A 17,738-nucleotide genomic window follows, 5' to 3' on the forward strand; every position below is an offset into this window, starting at 1 on the left:
TTTCTACAGAAGGAAAAAATAATTATTTGGGGGTTGCTTGAAACAGGTTGAGAAGTTTTTCTGCCACAAGCGAAACACTGAGGTACCAAATGTTGAAGGATTTTGTCGGTCTTAGATGAGATGTATCTGAATAAATCAAAGAGAAGTTTAGAGAATGGTCAAGGGTATCCTATTGCAGTTCCATCCACAGTTTGTGAAACTATTTAATCGGTTATGTAGCATTGCTGAGGGAGGAGCCGGTCAATAATGCTGGTTATTGGCCGTCACTTGACCTGAGGTGCCCGTGATGCAGGTGAGGGTGCAGAGGACAAAGGGACTGCACCAGCGTTACTGACAGTCTCAGTGTTAACTAATACTATTAGCACCCGAATGTTGCAGCTCTGTCCCCCTCATGCCCACCATCAGCTGCCCTCTGACTTGCCGGCTCTCTGTCGGAGACTGCACTTCAGGAAATCTCATTGACTGTGCCCCTCTCAACATTCCCTCTGTGCGCTAATGCTGCAACTCACTTGAAACAGAAATTCCCACTACATCTCAATGCCAAACAGACAGAGCGTCCATCCCCAAAATGGGGAATGGACGTGGCGCTTAGGGCACGGGCCCCCGTGGACAGGGAATCGCGTGATCCAGCGGCATTGGCGCCTTCCACTTCTCGCCACACGATAGGTGGGCGGCCGGAAGTGCGTCAGTGCCGTGTGACGTCGCCGGGATGGCCAGTGTGGGGTATAAGGACCCTGTGCCCTTTGGCCTGGCCTTTCTCTTCACCTGGCCATCCTTGCGACAATGGAGCGGACCGGCCGGCAGTTTCTCCCTCCCGCCTGACCCTAATTTTGGGCTTCCTGTGGGTCAGCGGGGTCTAGATGACATAAATCACCCACCACCAGTTAGCAGGGGGGAGGGTCCTTCGGGCGCAGTCCCCCTCAGGACAGTACCAAGGGGTAAGGTTAGTCAGTCCTGGGCCAACCAGAGGACGTACACCAGCTTGTGGGCTAGGGCGCACAGTTAGAACTCGGGGGTCGGCACGGGGTGCCCTGCTCCTGCCCACCTTTCCACAGGCCCTGGGGAGCTTGGTGTTTGGGGGGTGGTGCTCAATGTAAGGACAAGAGTACAGCGGGCATGGCACCGCCCCACGCGGATGCAGGTGGTTGCACCTTGTGTGGTTCAATGGTGTTCAGAATTGCGAGGTGCCCCTTGGGAAAATATGGATCGAAATTATTGTTTGGATGGTTTGTTCTCCTCTTGATCTGGCATTCGGTGTCAGATTTGCATATAATGTTTATGATCTCTCTGCACATTTTCTTGTATTACATTTTTCAATTTGCACGTACTGCTATATGTTAATGTAGAATAAAAATGACCCACAAACAAAATTACCACGTGTCCTGTTGGTAACTCGTTTGGGAGTGTTGGGGTCCGGTCATATCGGAGGCTCCGGGTCCTATAGTGTTGAGCTATCTCTCAATATGGGCTACTGAGTGGCACTTGTCAGAAAGGCACGCAAACACACACACAGGTGGCACACATCCATCCACACCCACTCATGCACACACCTGTAGGCACATAAACACACACACACACCTGTAAGCAATAGGCATTTGGGATGGATATCCATTCACCAACACTCAGTCAACACTTTGAGACAGCATCAATGGTGAGGAAGCATCCTCGTGGTCTGTCATCTGACAGACCCGGTGCTAGAGTGAGGCGAATGCTCCAGATGGCACAGCCTGTGGATACTGTTTCAAATTTCGTGGGAGGAGATTCTGCTTGTGTTGTCGCGGACCCGGAAGGATGACAGTTTAATGGCATGCTTTACTATAACTTAGGCATTTCAAAAAAGAGCAGAATTCCTTGACCAAGTAAGGGAAGCAAGCCCGATTTTACTTTCCTTTGAAGGTCAAGTAGCACCAAGTTGCCTTACATTATGCATTGCAAGAGATATGTTATTCAAGAACATACATGGCCAGCCTCCTCTCTTTACACCATTTAATATAATGGTGTCCCCCCTTCTGGTCCAAAGGAGCCTCAGAAGCAGATATGGACAACACAACGTGGAATTTAAACTGGGTACAAAGCAAACAATCTGCAGCCTATTATTTGGGGGAAAACATGCTGGGAACAGTTTCCTGCAGGCGGTTTTAGAATGTGGGGAACATGTGCAAACAACCCTGCTTGCTTTAAGATAGATAGACAGACAGACAGGCAAGCAGGCTGACAGACAGACAGAGGGACAGATAGATAGATAGATAGATAGATAGATAGATAGAGAGAGAGAGAGAGAGAGAGAGAGAGATAGATAGATAGATAATATATATATATACTGAGATTTCCTCCTTTATGTGGCAATTTCAGTTCTGCAGCTTATTTCTCAGCACTTGACATAGCAGTTAGTTGCGTGTGCAGAATACACGAACCAACCAAAATGGTAAGGGCAACCAAGCACACGGTCTGAATATTTTTCTTACTGGCATGACTGAAAGACTCATTTCCACTAAAAAACAGAGCACATGCCAATCTGAAATACTTTCCTTTAGACAAAGCACAGCAACAAGAAAGAGACAGTAACGAATCCAGAAGCTACTGTACCCCAAACACTGGAAGCATAGTCCATGAATATGAGCACTACATAAACATCACTGACCTTGCATAGCCCTAAAACCTGAGCTGGGCAATCAATCATTACAGACTTCCAAACAGGAATGAAGGTGTATGGTATTGCAAGGTCTCTTTCTGAGAAAACCAGACACTGGAGATGTAAAACATTGTTGTACCTAAACTGATAGGCACCAATCGATCCTTAGAAAGAACAAGCACCTCTATAATATGGTTTGAAAACTCAAAAATATAAAATGGGAACAGAAGTAGCATAGGGAGAAGCAATTACTTTGAATTTGATGTTCACCTCTATTTTTAATACAATGGAGAAGTTTGATCACTGGAGCTCAGTACATCTTCATTTTTGTTAAGACTTGATGCTTTGACAAGGCAAGTTTAAACATAGAAAAAAAGAAATGAGCCATGATAAATTGACTTGAAGTACAATGTTTTCAAAGTGAAATTTTTGAGCAAGTACAAAAATCTCAAACCATCTATAAAATGATGTGACTTATGGTTGGAACACCCAACCGGAACATTTTGTACAAAGAGATACCCAGACATCCATATTGTTGGTGATGTCAGACTAGGTAATGGGAACTGATTTTTAGCTTTTGTCGAAGGTCCCTTTAAAGTGTAAACTTGAGATAGCATATATATGTTCTATGTGAGCATCAACCAAAGAAGGATGTCAGTAGTTCCTAATGGCTCTCATTAGGTCTCATAATTTGGCACGTTAAGCTATTCACATTTTTCTTTTTTTTCATAAATTGGCACCCAAAGCAAGTCTTGTTAACTTTTAATTACTAATGTCTTAAATTAGCAGATTAGGCCCTTCTTAGTGGTTCTTGCAGTACGTTAATACTCTAGACACATCTTATTGTCTCTTCTCATAAATTGGCATGCTATGCCATTCTTATTGATTCTTACCATGAGTTGACAATAGGCAAATCTCCTTAGTTCATATTCGTTGTTTGGCCCAATATTTCAAGGCCTAACAGTTTCAATGATGATTCATTTATGATTTAGTGAAAATAAAACTGCCCAGGAAGACCTGAAATGGGCCACCATTTCTGGATTAGGGACTGGCTTTGAATCACAGTATGGCGATAGTTCATTAGATCCGGAAGAAAAGACATCGGCCAACACCATAATAGTCAAACACTATAACCTGAGTGGTACATCTGGTTCACAGCCAAGGCATTGCCATTTTTCAGAGGGCAAAGGGAGAAAACTACACAAATTATCTAAAACGTTTTTGTGATAGGACGAGTGCATTCAATTATTGCCTCTTCCAATTGTAGTACCCCATGTTGTCAGTGGAGCAATGCAGATAGTCCATTGTTGTTTGAGAGCATTTATGGATTACACCTCATTGGATACATATTTTTAATCATTGTGATGTATGGATGCAACAAAAACCTTTTTGTTTAAACCTTGCAAGGGAAGACCCTTCTCACAGAGATCCCTTCTCACAGACATCTGGAAACCTACATTCGCCTTGGCTCCTCACACTATAGCTGCTTCTCCATCCTCCATTAACCAATCATGAGGTCCTCTCTTACTTCTATACATACGGCCACACTTATGTTGCAGTGGAAACGCACAGTTCTCTGGGTGCATTCATTGAAATATTCAGATCTATTACATTAATAATTGTCTGGACATTTTCAGTCATACCAGATAGTTTGATCAGTGGTCATGTTATATATAACCAGTGGACCTACAAGTCCTAGTCATATCTGTCTAGTTCTTGCCTGACTCATTTCAAAAGTCAGCATCTAAGTTCTAGATTAGAAGTGACACCACATTTTCAAGGTACTGAGTGCCAGAGGTACATCTCTAAGCCTTTTGACCACAAAGTCTTGTAAGCCTGTCTGTGCAGGGTCTGGTGGCTTAGTGGACTAATGCATCCAGTATGAGGCTTTCTGTTTCAAATCATGGTTACAGGTTGTAATCCTGGCGGGTCCAGTCAGCCTTTCGTCCTTTTGAGGTTGATAAAATGAGTACTATTAGGTAACAATAAACATCAGCTATTCAGTGCCATGATACCTGTGCTTTACAAATACACATTATGCTAAAATTAGAGAGGGCTTTCCTTTTCCATCGACAGCAAAGTCCCTACCTGCAATGGCCGGTTTACTATCCGACGTTCAGGTACTAAGGTTTGAGTATTTTGTCTTTGAGTTCTTAACTTTGGATCATGGATCCAGTTTTAAGCAACTCTTTTTCTTTCTTTCTCTCTCTTTATTTTTCTGGAGACTGACACATCTTTCACTGTGTTTATATTTGCTGGATTGGACACCTCCCATTATTAGGGTATTGAGACTTTTTTAAATATTTGTTCTCTTACCAGAAAGAACTATGCTTAGATTTTAAAACAATTTTAGCAGGCATTTTGGTGGGTCTTTTATGAGTCTCCTGATGTTCAATCACCTAATTTCTAAATCTGTGGAGAAGAGGATCAGGGCCCTACCCATTAAGCTTCATGCACACTGTCTGAGCCATGATAGCAGCCACGCGGTTCCCCAACTTTTCCAGACAGCGACTGTGGTCATGAATACAACTCACAGGGCCAAAAAATGACGTCTTGTCCATTATTTGTCTGGGTTGTCCTTTCATAATAACTGAACAGGTTCAGTGGGGTCACTCAAATCTGGCATTAAGATAGGCAGGGACATGAAGTGCCTAATTGATAGGGGCAACAGATAAAAGAGGCAAGGATAATTGTCCTTGGTCTACGGACGGGCATGGTGGTCCTGGCCTATGGATAGGGTGGAGTGCTTTACTGACTCTGGTCTGTGCATGGTGTGTGGTATTGGCTCTTGTGTATTCATGGAGCTTGGTGCTGCCCCTGACCTATGGACAGAGAGGGTTCTTGGTAGTGAGCAGAGGATGGTATTTACCCTGGTCTGTTGGTGGAGGCTGATATCGGCCCTGCCTATAGGTGGGGAATGACCTGCCCATCCTATGGTACCATGGGTTTGCCTCAAAGCACCTCAGGATACTGTCCTCAGCTTGCTGCCATAATAGTACCTTTTGAAACATGGTGCTCAGTCTGCTTACAGCAACTGTCTATATTTTGAGAACGTTCAATATTACTACATTTTTTATGTTTCTCTACGCTCAGAGGATCCCAAACCTGTCTGAAGAGGACACGGTGTGGCATTTCGACAGGATTTAAAATGCCCAAAATAATAAACAAACCTGTCTTTTACACCAGCCACCCATCTGGTCGTTACAGTTTTCTCACAGAGAAGCGCCTCCTCTCCCACATATGCTAGCCAAATTATGGGTAATTATTGCATGGCTCTGAGGTCTTTACTCAGAAAGTGGCCACACACACCTATGCCCTCACATACTTGTAAGCCAGCAACTGATTTCCCAGATTTTGGGTTATGATCCATTTTCAATTCACTTTTCCCACGTGGAAGCCTTCTTAAGACAACCGGAGGTTGACTATTGACTGCCATTTTCCCAGTCAAAATAATTCGAATTTTAAACTAACACTTTAAGCACAGTTCCCAAATGTGTAGATTCCATGCACGGGTATCTCATGATGTCATGGTTTGCGTTCCTTGCATTCTACAATCTCAGTTTAAAGACTGTGCATTCACCTTCCAGGGTCAGTACCATCAACCATTTGTAAATTAGCGCCAACATCATCCTCTATCCATGGAATAAAACTCGCTACCAAGACCCCACCCTTTCCATTGGGTCAGGGTCGGTACCATTCTCTGTCGATAGAGAAGAGTCAATGCCGGACGTTATCCATAGACCACAATCAATAACTCACCGCATCTCATTCATAGGCCGGTGCCACTACCATGGCCATCTACAGACAAGAGCCAATACCATCAACTTCCGGTGAGATTCTCCTCAGACGTCGCATTATGGCTGACACCACATGAAATGCGTTTTCCAGCAAAGCCTTTCTTTGCTGGCATTATGGCTTCCTTTATCTCGCATCGCTTTTTGCCACCATGAACACGTGTTGCTCTCTTTACAGCCCCAGGCCACGGCTCTGGTGCTTTCAACTCTGTCTCAACACGTGATCTTCCGAGATCATTGAACGCACCGCACGCCTCCACCACTGCACTAGCATCGGCGCTGTTTGAGCTCCTCCAGCATCCGAGGCCCATCGGAAGACGACGGGATGGGCGGTCTCGACTGTGAGAGCGATGCCGTACTGGGGTCACGCATTCTACAGAAATGTGACCTTTCTCGGATTCTCGAACACAGTGCGGTCCCCGCTGCTTATTATTTCTGTATTTCTTCCAAGGACGTCCCAGGCTGAATGGCAAATGTCATTTGATAAACTAGGCCATAAATCCGCGGGACGCTGTTTGTGTAACCTCAGCAACGCAGGGGCTCGCAGGGGCAGGTACACTGAAAACCAGCAACCACCTCCTCGCCTGAGCAAACCACTCACAGGCTGCTGCTAACCACGCGACAGCCCTAGAGCATTAACAACATCTTGGTGGTCGTGCAAATTGAAATGCATGTTATTTTTGAATAATTGATAAAAGTGGTATTGTGGCTAGGTTAATCAAAATCTGAGGGCGAACTGGGTCTCTCAGGGTCTGCATTCTTTGCAGGACGACGTGTTGCTTATTTGTTGTCAATATAGCTACCAAACTGAACTGTATTGCTAGTTTTCCAGCTCCTTCCGTTTTCCCGCTGGTTCCCACTCCCCCGCCCTGCCACGTCACTGCCACCCCCTCCCACCTCCAAAGAGGCCGCTGCACATGTGCGCCACCGCCACGATGAAGGCAAGCCCGTCTGCGCCCGGACAACGGCCAGTGCTTATGACCCCTGGCTCATGAATCTACACCACCACGGATCTCAGAGCCCTGGACCACGGACAACAAACAACCACTGCTGCCGCACATCCAAGTATACCACTAAAGGACTGTTCTCCTGCCGACACTGATGCCTCACCTTCATCCAGAAGCAACCAACGACACCAGGGACACTCCTAACGCAGCCGCATCCGCCACATTGACCAAGACCACCCACCACAACACAACTCCAGTGCATCCTAATCAATGCGCGGCCATTCCGCAAACATGCCACAGAGATCTGGGACACGATTTCTTCCCTCACCCTGGATGTCATCCTCCTCACAGAACCCTGCCTAAATCTCACCTCCGCCCCAGCCGCGAAGGCTACAAGATAACACACCGGACCAGGAAACACAGACGGGGAATTGCGATCATCTACAGGGGCACCATCTGCTGCACAACATCCCACGAGGACCCAACAAAAGCAATGGAATACCTCAAGTTTCTACTCCACACAGATGATAAAAGCACCATCAGAGGAACTACCACCAGGAACATCATTGGCTCGCACATACTCAACATCATCTGCTACGCTATCGAACCCCAGCTCATCCTCTCACTGTTCGAAGATCTCTCCACCTCAAAAGCCAAATTCCACAGATGCATGATGAACGTCGCAGACTGGATGAAGAATATCTTTCTCAAGTTCAAAACAGACAAGACAGAAGTCCTCATCTTTTGGAACAACACCTCGCCATGGAACGATACATGATGGCTTGCAGAACTCGGCTCACCCCCCTCCCCAACAGACCACACCCTCAATCTCTGCATCATTCTGGATAGCAAGCTATCCACGAAGAAACAAGTCAATGCAGTCTCATCCACCGGCTTCCACACCATTCGCATGCTCAGCAAGATCTTCAGGTGGCTCCTGGTAAAGGACAGAAGGACCGTCACGCAGGCCCTGATCACCAGCAGACTGGATTACAGAAACACATTCTACATTGGAATTACTGAGCACCGTATGAAGAGACTCCAGACAAGACAGACCTCTGCGGCAAGGCTTATACTTGACCTCCCCAGAAGGACTGACATCACACCTCATCTCAGGAAGCTTCACTAGGTCAAGATTCAGAAGAGATGCCAGTTCAAGATGCTGACAAGGCCCTGCACAACAAAGGGCCTGCATACATCAACAAACACCAGACCCTCCACCAACCGACCAGACACCTCCGATCTGCTTCCCTCTCCCTCGCAGACACCCCATGGATCTGCCGAGCCAACAGCGGAGGACGTTCCTGGAAGCCAAGGCATGAAACAACTTCCCCCTGCATCTCAGGACCGCACCATAGCCCCAGCAATTCAGAAGAGAACTAAAGACCTGGATGTTTGAATGATCAAACCTCAATGACCTGGATGTTTCAATGATCAAACCTCAATGCAGCAGCCTGCATTTTCAGCGCCTCGAGACCCTCAGGGGTGATTTGCCACACTACATAAATGTTTGATTGACTGTGTGCTGCAGCTGGAGAGGGGCCTGTGGCAGCTGTGCAACAGCAGGAGAAACCCACTCAGCAATATCATAGGATTCAGCTGCCAGTTTAACTATTCTGCCCAATTTATGTTAATTTGTATTGGGAAATGCCATCACTGTCATGGCCTCGTGGCGCTGATTTATAAATAACCAGGAACCAACCTCTGATGTGTTCTACAGCTTAACAGCTCACAGAAAATGTTTTACTTCAAAAGTGATCTCCGTTTTTTAAATACTTTCTGGATAAGCAGGATGATGGCTCACGGTGTTTTATCCATGTCACTCTTCAATTGTATGCTAGGACTCCATCGAACCCCAACATTTGAGCATCTTGATTGTTGGGACTGACACCAGTGGAGGGAACTACTCAATGTGCAGTGCCATCTTGTTTGAAAGTTAAAAGTTGTGCGTGTTTTATTCAGTTACCATTCTAAGGTGCCGATAACTCTTCAGATCGCCCGGAAGTTGCCTACTTTAGCAAAAAAAATGACACTAAAAATGCTCCTGCTTGAGCTATGACGCAGCCCATGACGATTGTGATGTGCAGCAGGCTCTTTGCATAAGTGGCAGCCCACACTGTGTTGCGCCATCCTGGACCAAGGCGTCCGGATGTCAGCAGCTTCTCACCTTGGGGCTGAAACAAAACACAGATATATCACTTTCCTAATGTGAGTTTCTTGCCAGGCCCTCATTTTAAGTTCATAGCCGCTTTGACCAAGACGTCTTCAAAAAAAGCGGAGCTGTGGGACACACGCGGCAGCTTCTGTGAGCGCCGAGGCCTCGTGAACAGGCGCGCGGTGTTCATGTTTCTCACATCCATCTGGCAGTGGCTCCATCTGCCACACCTCGCAAGTCCAATAAGCCCCCAGGGGCACATTGGGTTACTTACTCGGTGAGTTACGGCTGCAGCTGCTGACATCTGCGGTGACCTGCAGGTCACGAGTTCGAAAATAGGTAAATCAAATCATTCTGTCGAGGTCGGAAAACTGAGTATCAATAGGTTGAATAATAGCGTCATTTGTTGTAAGCAGTGCTTAGAGTCGTGCGACATATAGCGCTATGCGAAAATAAGGTATTATCGCTCAACTATCCTTACGAAAACTAAAACAAAACAAAGGTGCACACTTCATGTCTAGTCCCATCTCTCCGGAGTGCTCCTCGTCACAGGATTGCACAGAACTTGCGAAGCCACATACACACTTTGTCAATGTGTCATCTTTCTCAATCTCTCCTTTCACCATGTCTGCTTCTATCCACATCTCTCATCTGTGGCCCTTTCCCACTTACTGTTTCTCTTCCCTCTGTACCTCTTGCTCCCTCCTTCTCTATCTTTATACCAGCAGGCTTTCGCTCTCCACCTAACTCCCCATCTATCTTTCTCCTCCAATCTAATAGCTCCCTGCCTCTAGTCTTCCGCGTCACTCTCTCTTCCCACTGGAGCACACCTCCCACCCCTTCTGTCGCTCGATCTCTTCCTCCGGTCGCCTCTCTCTCCTCTGGCTCTGTCCTCTCTCGCTCTCACTTTCTGTCGCGCTATACTACCCCCCCCCCCCCCTCTCTGCCTGAGGAAGGGGGGCGCACCGCAGGCCCCAGTGCACGTGCAGAGAGCAGTGCATTATACTCGGCGCTTATTGAATTAGTTGAGAGGTTTGCGCCGATTCGGAACCTAATTTAAATTCGGAAGCACAACATCGAAAGCAGAGAGCGGACCCGAGGATTGAACACCCACTGCCACTGTATACTGTCAGGAGCCACTCACGAGCGGCCCTTGTCTTAGAGGGTACGGATGTGAGGAAACTCTTCCAAGTTTCCTAGGTCCACGGCCACGGGGGACTAGAGTCCAGTCCGTTTTTTTCCTTAAAATTCTGGTACTTGTAGTCCAGATTTATTTTATGCTGGTTTCAAAAAGACTACATGTCTCAGAATTCTTAAAAAAATAAAATCAGTTCTGGTCTAATTAGTCAGACATGGACCTGGGGAACGTCGTAGCTTTGAGAGTCTGACCAGCTTCGCAGGGCGGGGGCGATGGTTCTGTGCAGTTCTTGCCTCCGGTGTCACGTGTCCATGTCTGCCTATGTGTCTGCGTGTGTGTGTGTTTGGGGAGGGGGTGCTAGGAGAGCACCTTGACAAAAAGATATCGGGCGTCGCGGAGGGACCAGGGTTCCAAAAAAAACTCGGAGGTCAGGGGTTTGGAGAACATAGGCCGAGTTCTCCAAGGGGGCACAACAATTTGAGTAGAGACAACAGTCACTGCACTCCAGCCAGCGCTAGCGGCGCAGCTTGCATTGATGTGTAGCAGGTACATGGACACCGGGCCAAGAGGTCCGAGGAGGGCCCACTGAACCCTCATTACTGTTGTATTTGACAATTCAAGCTAGCAGCTTCCAGGGGCCCATTCCTTCCAAGCCTAAGGCCAGTGACGGCGGCTTTACAGCGTTGCTCCCAGGGCCTTAATGTGCGGCCACGCAGTGGTGTGGAGTGAAGGGAGTGGCCCACACAGTCTGCATTGTGGCTGCGTCCTGGCGCCCCTTCAGCGTGTCCAGCTCCGCTGGAGAGCAGGCCGTGGGGGCTTAAACAAGACCCGGAGTACAGAAGCTGAGCAGTGATGCACTGGGAGTGACGCGAGCTAAGAAAGTTGTCCCTTTAACTGCTGTTGGGGTAGAAAAATACATTTGTCTGGGTCCAATGAGGCCCTCGGGGCTCTATGCCTCGGTGCCACTGAACCTGCTGCATCAGTGGCAGCTACGGTGCAGGCGTATGATGGCTGGTGACAAGTCTCCGAGGGTCGCCGAGGCTCACACAGACCAGGAGCTGCCCCTTCCTCGAGAAGCTGCGGGTGCCTCCTAGCTCCAAACTGATATGGAAGGGGAGGGGGTGCTAGGCCAGACGCACCTCCTCACTCGCGCCAAGAAAGACCCCAGCAAATTTAGCTCAGCGGGTTCAGAACCAGCGGGGCACATGTGTTAATCCTGGTGGGGCCGGCCACATTCCACGTCCATGAAATAACGGTCGCCGTGCTGGGCGATGGACGGGACACACCTATTGCTGGCGCGCCAAGGCACGAACTAGTTTACATGCGAGCAGCGATGCGCTTCCAGGGACAGTCCGGCGGAGCTAGGACAGATGCTGCAACCAGCGCTCAACACACGGCCCGGATACACCCCCCCCCCTGCGCCGACGTGCTCCTACCCGCATGTAAAGACAGCAAGCGGTACAGCTAGGGGCAGCCACGCAAGACAGGGCGCACCACCTACCAAAACACCAATGTTTCCTACTATAATTTACAACAAATCTTATAACAAAGACGGCGTTTACAGCCTGAAAATAATTATGCAGCCGATATTTGGAGCCCTCAAGTATAACGTGATCATGACTCTTTCTAGCGTAATATAGACAGCTATCGGCATAATGCCACCCCGGCAAGGGCTGACCGGTTATGTCAAGCATCGACTCCTGCGCACAAACCTCCTCGGGTACAAACAGATCCCCCGGGATATGAAAATCGCATTTTGAGCAAAGCAGCAAGAGGCATTCGCATTCATTCTAACCATATCAGTAAGTTCAGTCGCCCCACACTCTGACAACGCTTCCTGGACTGCAGCAAAAGACCCTCGCGCTGCGCCGCGTGCAGCGGGTGACCCCTGCACTGCGAAGGGACGACCCCCCGGCCTCAGACAATGTGGATCTGTGCGCTGACCCTTTCCGTTTCTGCACCGGGTGACCCCTGCACTGCTCCCACACGCAGGGCCAATGTGTGCCCCTCTACTCTGTCCCCACAAAAGCAGGAGCCCCTCAAAACTGCACGGGCGATCTCTGCGCCGACCTCCACTATACTGCAGTGCCCGCGGCAGGACCACCTTTTACTGCAGAGGGGGATCCCGGCACTGCCCTCTCAGAGAGGGCACCCTCAAAACTGAAATGTGTTGTTGGGTCACCCCATTGTACTACAGTGGGGGACACCCTCACTGTCTCCCATGAAGGGCCGTCTTTATATTGAACTGAATGACCCTTGCGCTGCCCTTAAACGGCACACATTTAAAAACGCAAGCGGTGACCCCTGCGCTGACCCTGACGCCCACTATAGTTCAAAGGTTGTTAGGACCCCCATTGCACAGAATCCCCAGTGTGAGACCCTGCAGAAAGGACCCCCTGCACTGTGCAGTGGATGACCCCTGCACTGCGCCTTTGTGAGAGGACCCCTACATACTGCGAAGGACAGATCACCGCAGGACAGGTGCATTAGCGGCAAGCAGCCTAGCGCATAGCGCGGTCTGTGCATGCGTGTGGCACTAGGCGTTCACTCCTCCGGCGAGAGGGGGGAGCAAAAAGGAGGTGAAGGGAAGGAGGGCAGAAGAGGGGGAATGTGAGAGGGTTGAGAAGACGGAGGTAAATCAGCAAAGTTAAGGAGATAGAAGCAGTTAATTTGAAATACATGCTATACAGACTATAGACAGAGATCAAAACCCAGTGTGTGCTGCTCTGTACAGATATGAAAAGTAACATAACATCCATCCGTCTGTCCATCATCCATCCATCCACCCACCCACTCATCCATCCATGTTGCCCACTCACACTGAGACGCCGAGGGACCGCAGAGAGGAGGCAGCAGGAGGCCGAGTGCTAGAGCCTGTGTGTGTATTTCAGTCTCAGCGCTCCTGCGGTATCGATTCTGTGCTCTATTTTCATCTATTCATGCGCCCGAGAGCATAAATAAAGCATCACCTCGCGGTATAATGGCATCCCCACGTCCCCCGCCGCATCGACTTACAGCAGGAAACTTTGCCGCGCTGTACAGATGTCACATCCCGGCGCCCTGATCTCCCGGGGACACACAATCCGCGGATCAGCCGAGGCTGCGCCTCTAATCTGCGGCATTAAAGAGCCGGTGCCCCGGAACAAGATCAAGAGCACACTGGCAAGGTCCTGCGGTCGGGGTGACCTGAGGAGGCGCGGCGAGTGAGTCCCCCTGCACCTCAGCGTGCGGGGAGGGGGACGCGGCACTGCCTGTGCCGGGACAGCACCCGCTGCAAGTCTTCCACCTCACTTCACCCCCGTGGGTGGCGAGGCTGATGTGGCACCCGACACATCATGTGGAGGAGGCTGGCACTCGCAGCCCGCTTTAACCTCTTCAGCACCCCAACACCCACCCCCCACAAACAGCCAATCCGGCAGCCGGGCTCACCTCAGATGAAACACCGCTGTCATCACAGAGACTAACACCAGCAAGAAAACACAGTGCGAAGTCTACGTGCCCTCTGTGCGCCAAAATCAGAGGCTAACTCCATCAACAAGAACCTCTGAGGCTGTAGGGTAGCCAGCTTCCAGACCACACTGGGTACCTTGCATCTCAGCTCCGATCCAACTTCGGAAGCCGCGGGCGGGCTCAGCACCAGATAACACAACTAGAAACAGCAGCAAGCGCTGTGAGCGCAGAAGTATCCGTGCCACGGTGCACGGCCAGGGGTGACCTTCAAGGCGCACTTGTCCTCCTGCACGTCTGGTCACAGTGTGAAAAAGCACATCAAATACAACTCCTTACCGGCGAGGACGGTCCCTTGCTGCTGTGTCCCCTCATCCCCCGGGCAGGGGAGGGATCCTGGCGGCTGACGAGTGCTGGTGGGATGGGGGTCCTCCTATTTCTCCCTCCCCACGCTGCTGCCTGCGCTGGGCTCCTCCGGGCTCAGACTGGGGGCGCTAGCGGGCTGGGAGAGGCTCCGGCGCTCTGGCAGGGGAAGGCTCCTGTCTCCTCCGCACACTGCTGCGCGAGTGAGGGTGGTGGGAGGGATGCAAGAGGAGGCCTCCTCTGCTGGGGACCCCCGTCCACTGCCTCCCCGCCCTCTCCCTCCCCCCACTCAGTCCGTCTGAAGTCAGAGCCGCCTCATCTCTTGTCAGAGGCTCCGAAACCAGGAAGAGGCGCTCGCAGAAATAAGCTATTTTTTACGTGCCCGTAATTATGTTTGTTCTTTTCAAATGGAGGGCACCTCACGCCCAATAGAAAACCGTTTTTAAAACCGGCAGATCCAACTACGCAGACATTCATTAATTCCTTTACAATTGCCGTTGTTTTTCCTCTCGGTGGCATTTAGTTCAGAATCACATGCCCAAGAACACACGTGGACGCTGGCCGATCCAGTATAGATCTGTTGATAACTGGCCAACTGGGGTTTCTATCAGGTACGTCTCCCACGCACCTAACAGTGCTGCCTGGCATTAGGTGCTTGAGTAGGACTCGTGGACACAGGCTTCGTGTCTCCCCACTCACTGTCCCTTTACTATAGGGTAGCGTGGGGACTAAAGGCAAGGCAGCACGGTCGGGATGCTCCACATGCTCTGAAAAAAGTGTGCATCCCCACACACATAAGTTAGTGACGGACCCACATCCACCCTCTCGCCGAAACAGGGGTGCACGCTCGCGCTGGCTACAGTGGCGCGCAAGATCCCGGCGCCTCTCACACATCTGTTGAACCGCTGTGATGCGCGTCAAAGCTCAGTCCGGACCAGAGATGGCGCCATGCGTTCTTGCAGTAGCAGGGCTCAGACTGTCCTGCTGGGCACCAGGGGCAAGCGGAAAACGAACCACAGCACAACACGGAAACATTATTATCATTCGAATACCCTGTATTATTAGTAATACTTCCAATAATAATGACTTCTAGCAGAAGAAGCAGGGTTACGACGACCATACGTATAATACTAATCTTAAAAAATAACAGCAGGCGTTCTATGGGATAGACGGCTGCCTTTTTTGGCACAATTACAGGTCAGTGACAGCTGTGGATTATCCAGCACAAAGGGACACGTGAAAACATACTCCGTGTAAGCGGTCTCCATCAATTTTTAGTGCTCACCCTCTTTGCTGAATTTCTTTCCATCTGAAAAGTACTACTGTGTGAACTGTCTGCCTGTAAACTCCCCCCCCCCCTTTCCCCTGTAAGTCATTTGGTTTCACCCACATGTCCCTGACCGAAGTTCTGAAATTATTCCTACTCCCCAGTTTCTCTTCAGAAGCAGCTGCGTGGGCAGCTTGTGATAGTGTTATAGCGCTTACTACCACTGACAGGGTGTTGAAACGCTTCATAGGCGGTACTGCGCAGCTCCGCAACCTGTGGTTAGGTATGAATCTAATGGGCAGATGTAACTAGACTGTGCCCCTCTCCACCAAGAGTCACGGGCCCATCACCCTGCCCACGGTGCGCCGAGGGTCACACCGAGCGCCCCAGTCCGCACAAATCCTCCTGCCCCTGTTGTCCGCACTCCAAAGTGTCTCACGCACTGCAGCCGCCTCAGAGCCGTGGCCTCACTCGCGCAGCGGGGCAGGCGGCTCCTTTGCCAGCACTGACGTAGGCTGGTGGGGGAGAGGGGTCTGAGTGCCAGCGGGCACTGCATATATGCTTTGTTTAAAGGAAAAGGCGAGGGGAAGTATAACCGCCCGCCGCAGCCATTGCACGTTGCTGCACTACGGCCGGCGGTGAGTGCGGTGGGTCTGTGTGAGGGGCTATCTATCTTCCTTTCACCGCCCTGCAGCCTCAGTCAGGACAGGCGTGTTGTGAGAGAAGGTGGGGTTTCCCCGCTCTCCTCCTGAAGAGGGATGGGGTGGCGGTTCACCGGGGTGCAGGGTGAGGTGTCTCCCTACCACGTTCCTAGAGCCCCACTCGGGACAGGCAGGGAGGCTCCCCGCCCAGGACTCCCTTCACTCTCCGGCAGCCGCAATCAGGTTAGCCGGGCAAGCTCGCGGCGCAGTGCCCTCCCCAGGGCTCCTGCCGTCCACCCTCAGCGCGGCCAGGACCACGCTTCCCGCCTCCCTTCAGCAGCAGGAGGTACCCGTGGACCGGCTCACCTGCACACTCACTGTCTTACCACAGTCACATGGCGTCTCTGCCAGCTGGTGGGGGTGGGAGGGGGGTAGGGGCGGGGGATGAGCAGAGAGACCATGGCACTCGCACAGAGTGAGAAAGAGGCTCGGCCAAAAGGAGAGGGGGGGAGTGGGAGATGCAAACAGATAAAAGCACCGAGTTTGGGACCGAGAGAGAAGACGAGGAGGACGGTTTACAACGTGACGCAAAGAACGAGAACAAGAGAGAGTTGATGTATAAGAGAGCGTGGAAGGATGATAGAAGGAAAAGGTGAAAGGAGCAGAAAGAATCAGAAGGGCGTGAAGATGAGTTCAAAGTGCAAGATCAGAGGAAGAACAGGAGGAAGAAGAGGAGAATTACGCAAGAAAAAAGAAAGAGAAAGAAGATATAATGAAGACAACGAGGGTTGAAAAAGAAAGCAAGGACACCACGGAGAGAGCGACAGACACAGAGAGACAAGTGGATGTCTTTGACAGCCCCCTTCCCCTCCTAGTCATAATCTGGCGCTGCCCGCCCAGTGGGCATCTCACTGCACAGGGTGGTTTGTTGCTGGACCACTAGGGGCGTAGTTTCCATTGGCGCAGTAGGTGCAATGGCACCGAGGCCCACTGAACCCTGTTTATTACTGGATCTCACAGTTCAAGCAACAGCCAGCAGTCAGTCAGTCAGTCAAAAAGCTTTTATTTCGGCATAATGCCATAAAAAGACATAAATAATTCTGTACAATAAAACTCAATTAAATCACATGTACATAGAGTGCAAGCCATAAAAACATTAAAACTTTATGCTAAAAAATTTGCACAGAGAAACAAGATTGATTATTTCCACAAGAAGCCAGTTATTGGAACTGTGACCAAAACCCCAAGTAATCTCAGAACACCGGCAGATTCTAGAATTACAATAATAATAATGCCGGAATCAAAAGGGTTATGGGACAGTGATAATCTTTTTGGACCTGGTGAGCCACATGGA

General features: G+C 49.9%; 1 protein-coding gene across 3 annotated transcripts in view; it reads right to left on the reverse strand.

Annotated features, from left to right (window-relative positions):
• Window positions 1-14,681, reverse strand: part of LOC146822915 (cadherin-6-like) — a 269,494-nt gene extending 254,813 nt beyond the window's left edge. The window contains exon 1 of one of the 3 annotated variants that reach the window (XM_085607077.1): window positions 14,453-14,681. Coding sequence is in view for 2 of the 3 variants with exons in the window: in XM_085607075.1 (XP_085463201.1) it covers window positions 13,682-13,788 (107 nt within the window). In the remaining variant the exon portion in view is untranslated. Of the gene's footprint in view, window positions 1-13,681; window positions 13,810-14,095; window positions 14,201-14,452 lie in introns of those variants that run through there. The other 2 variants (XM_085607076.1, XM_085607075.1) reach the window with 2 other exon arrangements.
• Between the last annotated feature and the right edge of the window lie 3,057 nt (window positions 14,682-17,738).

The sequence above is a fragment of the Triturus cristatus genome, chromosome 5_2 (genome assembly GCF_964204655.1).
Source record: "Triturus cristatus chromosome 5_2, aTriCri1.1, whole genome shotgun sequence".
NCBI lineage: Eukaryota > Metazoa > Chordata > Amphibia > Caudata > Salamandridae > Triturus > Triturus cristatus.